Below are 12,208 nucleotides of genomic sequence, written 5' to 3'. Positions count from 1 at the left end.
ACACCCTGGAGTTGTTCAGGGAGAGGTGGGTGCCGCAGGGAGTGGAGTGCATTATTTCTCCCCCCAACTCTATTTTGATTTAGTCCCTACCCTCCCCTTCACTGTTTTTGATCACACAGCACTGCCCGGGTGTTTTTCTATCTTCCTGGTGGTGGAAATTGAATAAAGATTCGTGCACTTTGTGTTTTTTACTGTGTCTCACACCTGCACACACACACACCATGGGTGCTGGGGAAAAAATAAGCACTACCGCAGTTAGGCGGTAGTGTGGAGGTTACATTAAAAAATAAATAAATAAATAAAGAACAAGAGTGTCTGATCATACAGCGTTGCCCTTTGATGTGATGGGCACTGCTTGTCTCTGGCCACTCGGGTGTTTTCCCTTTTAAAAACATAAAAAAAAACAGGAGTGTCCCCTCCAACTCTATTTTGATTTAGTCGCTACCCTCCCCTTCACTGTTTGATCACACAGCATTGCCTTTTTTGTGAAGGGCACTGCTTGTCACTGGCCACTCGGGTGTTTTCCTATCTTCCTGATGGTGGAAATTGAATAAAGATTTGTACACCTTGTGTCTCTCACTGTGTCTCACACCTGCACACACACAACATGGGTGCTGGGGAAAAAATAAGCACTACCGCAGTTAGGTGGTAGTGTGGGGGTTAAAAAAGAAAAACAAAGAAAAAAAAGAAAAAATAGAAAAAAATAACCAGGAGTGTCAGGGATTCTTATTAATCTTGAGACTGACTCTGAACTAGCTGGGTCTGAGGTCATGTATTGTACATATGTAAATAAAAAGAGTGCCTTGGTGATGGGATACTGGCCTCCTTGGAGTTACTTCACAATCACTGCACCATCAGTCCTCGCCCCCACCCCACCTACTCACAGTTCAACTCCATAGCATCATGGCACATAGGGCCTATTCCCTGATGGAAACACAAATGAATTACTTTTCGCTGTAAATGTGTCTTTTGATCGGACAAGTATATGGGTACTTTAAAACTTTTATTTACCAGTGCCTTCAAATTTTCTTCTCATCTTTTTCATAAATAAGTGAATCCCCTTCTCCGGGTTTCTACCTCGGCATCAAACCATTCCCAACCTGAGTACAGCCAACGCAGCTGTTCAAGAGATAGTCACATGTTCCATTATAATCCTAAATGTGAATTTCTCTCGCCATCAGCCCAGCAACACAATATGACTTGCCTCCTAATCTACAATTCCAGAACTATTTACGCTATCCAAACCAAGCTTTCTTTCATCTATTCCACATTTAAGTCACAGTCTCATAGAACAAAATAACGTGAACAAATGTTACAATCCATATCTTAAAATTATGCATTTGTAACACTACATAAACAATGTCAACTGCATTTATTAGGTTCTATTTTGACTTCTTCTAAATGTAGCTTCATAGATTGACATGTTCATAAGTAGGAATGTCTGGTTTTGGGCAACATTATCAAAATAAGTGTTATTTTTCTTTTTTTGTTGTTATTTCAGGAAGACCAGTGATTATGCCTGGAATGAAATGAAACTCCTAGCAGTCTACCTGAGGATTTCTTTTTTTTTGCAGTCAAATGATGGGATGTTTGTGGTCCTTGGTTTTGTTGATTTACTATTCAGCTCAGTGATGAAGGCATAGTGTCTAATTTTATCCATTTTACTGGTGCCGACATATACAATCCCTGCCAATATCATGACAACAATGAGTTAACATTGTATATCATTCAAAACAGGTTGTGTTTTAGTATTTGGCATTAAAATTGTAATCTGGAATACCTAAAATCTATTGTTATTAAAATTGTCTGATTTTAATGAACGGCATAATTCTCCAGATTTCTGGCTAAAAAAAAGATACAGAATAACGCAGAGGTTGAAATATTCTCAGTTCCTAATTTCCAATTTCAACGTAATTAATTAGAACTAGAAAACTGTGAACCATACAAAAGATTCTAAAAACACAACCTTGGCTGAAAAACAATGTCTTTGACAACAGCTTAATTTACAACACATCAGAAATCCCTTGTTACATTCTCTTTTCACGCTAGATTAATTTGCTAAAAGAATTAATGTCGTTAACCACTTGGCTATATTTCAAACACCCAGTCTGTTCCTGTTGATAACATAATTCTTTATTGATTATAAAGGCATTGATGATGCTCTACCAGATATCCAACTACCATGTATATAATCTTTACTCTCTAAGGAGCCAAGAATATTTTGTCTGCTACAACTTTATCTTTCACATCCATATGTGGTTTGCTTTTGTCCTACAAACTGATTTTTTTGTACCAAGCTATAATTAGTTAGGATATTTTGAATACACCAAATACAATTTTCATTGTGCACTGACCACTGCACATGCTGTAAATATTTCAAAGGCATTTACAACATAGCTGCATCTCTGATAGTCCAGTGTGCATTCTGCAAACAGTATTTCTCATAAACCTAAAGCTAAGCCTTCTCTTAACATCATAATGCTTTATATACCACCATAAAAGGAGCAATTGAAGGTTCACTAAAATAAGTCAACAATTAAATACAGCAATTGAAACCAATCACGATTACATCTACTGCTCTATTAAAGAGTTTTCCAATAATTATTTAATTGTATTAATTTCTACTAGCTTGCCGATTCTCAAAATTTGTCATCCAATGTCTAACTATCAAATGCAAAATTATAACAGTTGAAAAAAAATACATTATATATTAAAATATTTTTTTCTAAGTAATGAAAATGACAGTTTTTAACTTAATATTAACCACAAAAATGTAAACATTTTTTGGTTACATAAACCTGCCAAAATCAATTTTATTCCATTTAGCTCAAAATCAATATTCCCTTCTCTTACTCTGTTGCTCTTTTAGCTCCTCCGAAAGCAGACCAACAGCATTTTAATAGCTTGAACAGTTCACGGCTGTTTGTAGCTTAATGCTGCACAGCTTCAGCTATTTTGCAATGTAGTGGGTTAACAGAAACCAGAAAAGACTATTTGCACAGACGAATATGGAATGTCAAATGGACAAAGTCTCTGACGTAATAAAATCAACTAACAATTTGGAAGCGTGGATTAATATTTGCAGCCTAAGACTTGGAGTCTGTATCATTCTGTGAGAAAGGCTCCATCTACTGGGTACCAATATTTGAATCAATCTGAACGACAGAGAGAAAAAGAATCCAGTTGTTACTCACTGTGTTAAAATTCGGGAAGAGTCCAACAGCTGAGCCAGTATCCATTGGAAAGGGCATAAATGATTTAATATCAAGCGATGGCTGCATCATCAGGGTAGGTGCCCGCACAAATGCAGGAAGTGTGCTGGCATGGCATGTACTTCCTGTCAATGTGTGAAAGAAAATGGATGAATTAATAAAATAAAACAGTTGCAGTCCTTTGGAATACATTTTGACTGATAAAACAGTTACGTAGAACAAACATTTATAATGTACGTGTCAACTGAGAAGTGAAACTCTCACAATCATTTTCCAGCTGAAGCAACGCATTTCCCCAAAGCCATTCAAGTTGAAATTCAGAAGAGACATATGGTGTGTGAGTCATTCTGGCAGGTAGCATGAGTGTGTGCCTCCCTTGTCTGAACAATTCTGATGAGCTGAGGAAGCTGGGGACAGGCACCTATTAAATCCAGATGCTTACTGAAAGCAGGCTAACCTACTGGAGCAGTGAATTGAAGGACTATAAGGATATTAAGTAAATCTTAGAAAATACAGGCCCATTTGTCATTTGGTTCAATTTCTTTTTCTCAATATTCAATGTTAAAACAGCGTGGTTTCAGTATGCTCCGAATTAAAACTGCAGTAATTTGTAAACAACAAAGGTAACTAATTTATTAAACAGCCTCTGAAATTTTCTCACTGGAAATAATGCACATCAGATTTATGAGAGCCAATTAAATGCAAATTTCATTCAGTACAAAAGGGCCAAGGTCTTATCATCAAGCACGTACTGGATTGTACTAATGCTGACTTCTGAGACTGAAGTTTTGTTCTTGGATTGGAAACCTGACACTTAGAGAATTTGCATGGCCCAGCCACGTGTCACACTGGCAGCTGACAACAGACATGGCTTTGGACGAGGTGGTCCATTAGATAGCAGGATGTGCTATCATCATCCAATTCAGGCAGGCTCCTGAAACTCAACGGCCAATAAGACACTTTCAATAGCAATCACCCATCTGCAATCTCACCAGTTTCAGTGGGAACAGGAGGGTGTATGAGAGAACATTTCAAGATGAAGATACGGTCTAAAAGATTTTAAATGTGTAAAAGGCCATCATTGTAGTGGGGAAATATATCTGCCGACAGCTAGTGGCCACAGCTATGGCCCAATGATTTTAGCAGGTGCAGGGCTTCCATATGGGGATGGAGCTCTGGCACCTCCTGCTCCAGGGGTCTGCCATCACTCGGTCCTTTTTCACTTTAAAAGCCCCACAATTGGCCATGTGAGCTAGCCTCTGCTTGCAGGTGCATAGATACTAAATGCTCCACCTGCACCAACCCCCACACTGATCCTTCTGGAATGAAAACAGTCCAGAGACAGAGCCATGCTTGATAAACAATTGCTACCATTTAAACACTCAACGCATAAGTTGCAACAAATTTACATTATTTTCAGGAATTTTAAAAGTTCCACAAGTAAAGTTCTCCAACCATGGTTAAGCAAAAAGAGATAACATTAGATGAAAGCAAGATTAAATATTTCCAATTAAATATGAGGAAACTTGACTGACTTTGTCTTGTCTCGGCTGATCAGCTACTGAAGCTCTCATTTGTCTGTTACTTCTAAACTCACCTATTACAATTAATTCCCACTAATTGCCCTCTTTCTACCTTCCATAATTTTCAAAATAGATGAGTTTAGAAGTAACAATGACAAAATTATCTTTATCCGTAAACCCATTCCCATACCAACCCTGTTGACTTACATTGGCTCTCCACCTGGCAATGTTTTGACTATAAAATTTTTATCATTGTTTTTAAAATGATCCATGGCCTCACCTCATACGCTCTCTCTGTAAACTCCTTCAGTCAATCCAAGATACCTGTAATCCTCCACTCTGTCCTCCTGTGAACTCTCAGCTATAAGTCCTCCATTAATGATGACCATGCCTACAGTTGCCTAGGGGCCAAGCTCTGGAACACTGCCCGACATTTCTCTGCATTATTACTTTAATTTCCTCAAAGATTCTTCTTTGACAAAGCATCAGTCCTTTGATAGAGCATCTCCTTATACAGTTCAATACTTTTGTTTCTCTGTGAAGCACATTTTGATGTTTCATCACGCAATCATCAAATATAATGGTGCAGGATAACAGCTTAACTCAATAAAGAGCAAGCTACCTCAGATACTAAAGTGGTCCATCAAAATCTGACACTAACTACCTCTATTAACCTGACGGCCAACGTACACCATTCTGCTCTGGTTTGGCATTTCACAAGCTGAAAAATCACCTTCTGGCTTTCTTTTGTTTAATACTATGCTCCTCAAGCAGAGCTGTTAATTACAGATGTATGAATCCCAGACTGTTTGCCAACAGCAGTCTCCATTTTGGAAATCCCCAAATGCCTCTGAGAAATTAAAATACTGTCATTTTGGGCTGGATTTATGTGATAGGGGATGGTATAATAGAAGTTGGGAAATTTCCAATCTTAGCAACATACACTTCCAGAAAAAGAGAGTCCAGCAAGGTCTTACTTTTATTCTTGGTGGGGAGGAGGAGTGGGATGTGCGCTGGTAATTATAGAACCCGCTGGTCTGAAAAAAGGTGAAGGCAGACAAAGTAATTTACAGCTACCCAGCTGGTTGGTTGAAAAGCCTGACCAACCTGCCTCAGCTCTCTGGGACTGCGTCCCAGTCACTTTCTTCAATCTGAGCCTCAAACTTCAAAACCTCCCACCTCACAAACCCAGATCACATGCCCTATTCAGGCAAAACCATGCTCCCCACCAACACCTAACTATCCTTCACAGCAATTCACATTTTGTGAATGATTCGCTCAACAGAGACACACTGTATAGATTCAATGAATCATACATTATCAATGGCATGTATAACTTTCCTAAGCAAATAAAACCCTGCTGTTATGGCAATGTAGCAAAAATATCAATCACCAAGATCTTCAATTTCCCAAAACCAGAAACTATACTTGACACCTCTTTATTGGATTTAAACAAACAATGTGAAATTCACAAAGCGAAGAAAGAAAAACTGTCACCAAGCAATGTTTTCTCTTGTGCACATCTGTTTAAACAGACTAATGGATGTCGGGCTCTCAACCAAATCTCTTTATGCATTTTTGGTTTGAGGGTGAGGGTCCAATGGTGAAATGGATTGGTATATAGGATATGCAATCAAATTAATGTAAGTAATCTTGTTTTAACTATTGCATCTGGCATCTAAGGAGTGTTCTGATCATTGCAAGAATATGTTGCAATGATATTTTTTTTCATTGCAAGAATATGTTGCAATGAAAACAAGTACTTAAGAATCAATCATTTAAGAGGTGGAGTAGATTCTATTTGCTGGTCAAAGGCATAAACCCTTTTGCTGAGTAAACATGGTCAATCTAACATACAGAAACATATGGACATGGCTGAAAGCAACTGAAGCCACAGCCTAAAAGAAGGTAAACTTCCACTAATGGACACCTTACAATGCTGATTGATTGTTCAACATGCAAGGCATCTAACATAAAATAGACAAATAAAATTTAGAGTGGACAGAAGAACATAACAAATAGAAGCAGGATTAGGCTATTTGGCCTTTCAGACCTGTCCTATTGTTCAATAAGATCATGGTTGTTCTGCCCCAGACTTCAATACCTTTTTCATGTCAGCTTATCATACCCTCGACTTCGTGATACTTCAAAAAAATCTATCTGCCTCCTCTTTAAATACTTTGTGACCTAGTCTCCACAACTCTCTGGGGTAGAGAATTCCAGACATTCACTACTCCCTGAGAGAAGAAATTCCTTTGTATCTCCATTTTAAATGGTGTACCTTATTCTTCTATAACTATATCCCCAGGTCCAAGAATCCCCCACTAGGGGAAAGCTGACCTACGTGTCAACTCCTCTCAGAATCATATATGTTTCAATAAGAATAGCCCTCATTTTTCTAAGCTCTAATGAATAAAACCTAAACTATTTAGTCATTCTTGATAAAACCCTTCATTCTAGGAATTAGCCAAGCAATCTCCTTTGAACTGTCTCCAGTACCAATGCACGGAGCCAAACTGTACCAGTACTCCAAGTGCAGTTTCACCAACACCAACTCTAAAGTTGTAATGAGCCTTCCCTATTTTTAAACTCTAATCACTGAGCAATAAAGGCCAAAAAATCCATTTGCCTTCTTAATTATCTGCTGAACCTCTAAGCTAACCTTTTGTGATCCATGACAAGAATACCCAGATCCCTCGGTGCTGCTTTTTTTTTTAGAATCTCTACTTTTTGGTATTATAGTCTGTCTTTTGATTCTTCCTCCCAAAATGCAGAACGTCTTACTTTCCTAAAGTAAACTGCAGCTACCAAGTTTTATCTATTCACTCAACCTTTACATACCTTTGCAGATTCCTGACATCTTCATCACAACATCCTTTCCCATTTAGTTTTTGCATCATCAGCAAATTTGGATACATTATACTTTGCATATGCCTCTAAATCATTAATATATATTGTAAATAGTTAAGGTCCCTTGCGGCGCTCCACTAGTTATATTTTTTCAATCAGAAAAAGATCTATTAATCCTGACCTTCTGTCTTCTGCGTGTTATCAATCCTCAAGCCATGTTAATACATCCCTCAATGCCGTGGGCTATCTTGTTCCATAACCTTTATATGGCACCTTATCGACTGCCTTTTGGAAATCCAAATGCACTACATCAATCAGTGCCACTTTATTAACTCTGCTTATTACATCCTAAAAGAATTCTAGTAAATTGGTCAACATGATTTCTCTTTCATAAAACCATGTTGACTTTGTTTGGTTGCATTAAACTTTTCTAAATACCCTCACTTATTCCAGTGACAGATGTTAGGATAACTGGTTTATAGTTTCCTTTGTCTCCTCCCTTCTAAACAGGTATATTTTTCAAATCCATCGGAACCATCCTGGAAGTGAGAGAGTTCTGGAATATTCCGAATGGGATGTCGGGTATCAGTTCCTGGCAATCTATCTGCCTTTAGTCCCATTAGTTTGCCAACTAAATTTTCCCTTGGAATAGCAGCTATTATAAGCTCTTTCCTCCAACTAACTCCTTGCTTATCAGTTATGCTGGAGATGTTTATCCTGTTCTCCACCTGAAAACCAATACAAAATAGTGGTTTAAGTTATCCACTGTTTCCTTGCTCCCCATTATTTAGCTTCCCAGTTGCAATCTCCAATGATTGTACATTTGTTTTAGCTATTCTTTTCCTTTTTATATATCTGTAGAATCTTTTGCCGGCTTTTATTTGTATTTCTTGTCAATTTACTTTCATAATCAATTTTCTCTCTTAATTACTTTTAGTCACCTAGAACTGGTTCCTAAAAAAGAAACCCAATCCTCTGACCTACTATGAGTTTTTGCCACTTCATTTGCCTTAGCTTTTGAGTAAATAGTCTCCTTGACCACCTTAGTTAACCATAGGTGGTTTATCCTTCTCATTGAGTCCTTCATTTTGACCAGAATAAACCTTTGCTGAGCATCATGAAATATCTACATAATTCTCTGCCACTTACCATTTATTGACTTTCTCCTTATTGTACTTGCCCAGCCTAATTTAGACGTCTTTTTCTTCATAACCATGTTATTGCCCTGATTTAAGTTCAGGATACTGGCTTAAGACCCAAAGTGCCATCACTCAAACTGAATTTGAAATTCAGCCATATTGTGATTGCTATTCACCCAGAGCTTCTGTCATAGAGAAAATGTTAGGAGCTATTACTAAAGATGTTATAACAGAGAACTTGAATAAGTTCAAGGTAATCAGGCTGACATGGTTTTGTCAAAGGAAAATGATCCTTACCTAATTTATTGGAGCTCTTGCGAGAAGTACGATGTGCTGTAAATAAAGGGGAACTAGTGTATTGTAATTACAAGTCTAGATTTATTTGATCAAGTTCCACACCAAAGGTTACTGCAGAAAATAAAAACTCATGGTGTATGAGTTAACATAATATCATGGATAGGCAAAAGTTAGGACTGCAGATGCTTGAAATCAGAGTCTAGATTAGAGTGATGCTGGAAAAACACAGCAGGTCAGGCAGCGTCCGAGGAGCAGGAAAATCGACGTTTCGGGCAAAAGTCCTTCTTCAGGAATCGATTTTCCTGCTCCTATGAATAAATGGGTCCTTTCTAGGGTATGTTTGTGTGTGTGTAGTGTAGTGGGGTCACCTGCGGAAACAGTTTGGATGGAATAAGGGAAAGCAGAGGAAAGAATTTATCAGTCGGAACAGTCAGTATGCCCTGAAGAACTACCTCACTGTAGGACAAAATATAAATCGGGCAATAATGGAGGTGCAAGGAGAGGGTTTTAATTCACATGTTGATTGGACAAATCCAATGGGCAAGGATATCTTGGAAGGTGAATTTGTGAAGTGCATCAGGGATTGTTTCTTAAAGCAATAAGTAACATAATCTACTTAGGAACAGGCTATTTTAGATCAGGTAATGTGCAATAAAGTAGGATTGAAGTATCTCATAAACATCCAAACAAGGCCCTTTGAACCTGCTCCACCATGCAATAAGATCCTGGCTGATCTGATTTTAACCTCAACTCTACATTCCTGCATATCCCCAATAATCTTTCATCTCCTTGATAATTAAGTATCTATCAACCTCTGTTACAAAGTATTGAAAGATTTTGCATCTACTGCCTTTTGAGGAAGGGAATACAGATTATACAAAATCTGCTGTAGATGTGGTGCCAATCAAGCGGGCTGCTTTGGCCTGGATGGCGTCAAGCTTCTTGAGCATTGTTGGGGCTGTATTCATGCAGGCCTCTGGTGAATGTTCCATCACACATCCGACTTGTGTCTTGTAGATGGTGGACAGGCTTTAGGAAGCCAGGAGGTGAATTACTCACTGCAGTATTAGAACGTAGAACACAGAACAGTACAGCACAGTACAGGCCTACAGCCCACAATGTTGTGCCGAGCATTTATCTTAATCCAAGATCAACCTAACCTACACACCCCTCAATTTACTGCCATCCATGTGCTTGTCCAGCAGTCACTTACATGTTCCTAATGTCTCTAACTCTACTACTACTGCTGGCAGTGTATCCCACGCACCCACCACTCTGCGTAAAGAGCCTACCTCTGACATCACCCCAATACCTTCCTCCAAACACCTTAAAATTATGACCCCTTGTGACAGCCATTCCTGCCCTGGGAGAAGTTTCTTGTCTATCTACTCTATCTATGCCTCCCATTAACCTGTACACCTCTATCAAGTCACCTCTCTTCCTTCTTCTCTTCAGTGTGAAAAGCCCCACCTCACTAAGCCTCTCTTCATAAGACAAGCCCTCCAACACAGGCAGCAACCTGGTAAATCTCCTCTGCACTCTCTCTGAAGCATCGACATCTTTCCGATAATGATGCAACCAGAACTGGACACACTATTCCAAGTATGGTCCTACCAGGATTTTATTGAGTTGCAGCAAAACCTTACCGCTCTTAAACTCAATCCCCCTGTTAATGAAAGCCAAAATACTCTATCAACTTAGGTGGCAACTTTGAGGGACCTATGTATGTGGACCCCAAGATCCTGCAGTTCCTCCACAGTGCCAAGAGTCCTGTCTTTAACCCTGTATTCAGTATTCAAATTTGACCTTCCAAAATGAATCACTTTGCATTTATCCAGATTGAACTCCATCTGCAACTTCTCAGTCCAGCTCTGCATCCTGTCAATGTTTTCTTATAGCCTGCAACAGCCCTCGACACTATCTACAACACCTGCAAACTTTTTAACCCACCCTTCATCCAAGTCGTGTATAAAAACTACAAAGAGCAAAGGCCCAAGAACAGATCCCTGAAGGACACTGGTTAGTGACCGCCAGGCGGAATACTTTCCATCGACTACCACTCGCTGTCTTCTTTCGGCCAGCCACTTCTTTATACAGGCAGCCACATTTCCCAGTATCCCATACCCCCTAACTTTCTGAATAAGCCTACCATGGGGAACTTTATCAAATGTCTTACTGAAATACAGGCACACCACATCCGCTGTTCGACCTTCGTCAACTTGTCTTGTGATGTCCTCAAAGAACTCAATAAGGTTTGTGAGGCATGACTTGCCCCTCACAAAGCCATGCTGACTATCTTTAATCAAACAATGTTTTTCCAAATAGTCATAAATCCTATCTCTCAGAATCCTTTCCAGTACCTTGCTTACCACAGATGTAAGACTGCATGGTCTGCAATTCCCAGGGGTTTCCCTATTCCCTTTTTTGAACAGAGGAACAAATTCACCTCCCTCCAATCAGCTGGTACTACTCCAGTGGAGAGTGAGGATGCAATGATCATTGCCAAAGGCGCAGCAATCTCATTGTTCACTTCTCGTTGTAACCTTGGACATATCTAATTCAGCCCTGGGGACTTATCTACCTTGATGCTTCCCAGAATTTCCAGCACATCCAGTTCCTTAAAATCAATCTGTTTAAGCCTATTAACCTGGTCCACGGTGTTCTCACTATCAACAAAGAGCCTCTCTCTAGTGAATACTGATGCAAAAAACTCATTTAGAGCCTCCCCTACCTCTTCAGACTCCAGGCACAAGTTCCCTCCACAATCTCTGATCAGCACCACCCTCTCTCTGGTCATTCTCTTATTCCTCATGTAAGTGTAGAATGCCTTTGGGTTTTCCCTCATTCTTCCCTCCAAGGCATTTTCATGCCCCCTCCTAGCTCACCTCAGGCCATTTTTTGAGTTCTTTCCTAGGTACCCTGTAATCCTCTAAAGCTGTGCCACATCCTTGCTTCCTCAACCTTAATAAGTTTCCTTTTTTCTCTTGACAAGAAGCTCCTCTTCTCTTGTCATCCAAGGCTCCTTCACCTGACCATTCCTTGCCTATTTCTGGATTAGTGGTGCTGGAAGAGCACAGCAGTTCAGGCAGCATCCAAGGAACTTCAAAATCGATGTTTCGGGCAAAAGCCCTTCATCAGGAATAAAGGCAGTGAGCCTGGAGCGTGGAGAGATAAGCTAGAGGAGGGT

At 39.4% G+C, this 12,208-nt stretch overlaps 1 protein-coding gene across 9 annotated transcripts in view; it reads right to left on the bottom strand.

Annotated features, from left to right (window-relative positions):
• The window catches only part of znf385b (zinc finger protein 385B), a 426,346-nt gene that overhangs the window by 132,397 nt on the left and 281,741 nt on the right, over positions 1-12,208 (bottom strand). For 5 of the 9 annotated variants that reach the window (XM_043693506.1, XM_043693507.1, XM_043693508.1 and 2 more), the window contains one exon: positions 3,195-3,337. In XM_043693506.1, coding sequence (XP_043549441.1) covers positions 3,195-3,337 — 143 coding nt within the window. Of the gene's footprint in view, positions 1-2,853; positions 2,977-3,194; positions 3,338-3,476; positions 3,501-12,208 lie in introns of those variants that run through there. The other 4 variants (XM_043693513.1, XM_043693514.1, XM_043693511.1 and 1 more) reach the window with 3 other exon arrangements.

This window comes from Chiloscyllium plagiosum, chromosome 7, assembly GCF_004010195.1.
Source record: "Chiloscyllium plagiosum isolate BGI_BamShark_2017 chromosome 7, ASM401019v2, whole genome shotgun sequence".
NCBI classification, from domain to species: domain Eukaryota; kingdom Metazoa; phylum Chordata; class Chondrichthyes; order Orectolobiformes; family Hemiscylliidae; genus Chiloscyllium; species Chiloscyllium plagiosum.
The sequence above is the reverse complement of the archived record's forward strand: the minus strand, read 5'-3'. Positions and strand labels throughout refer to the sequence as shown.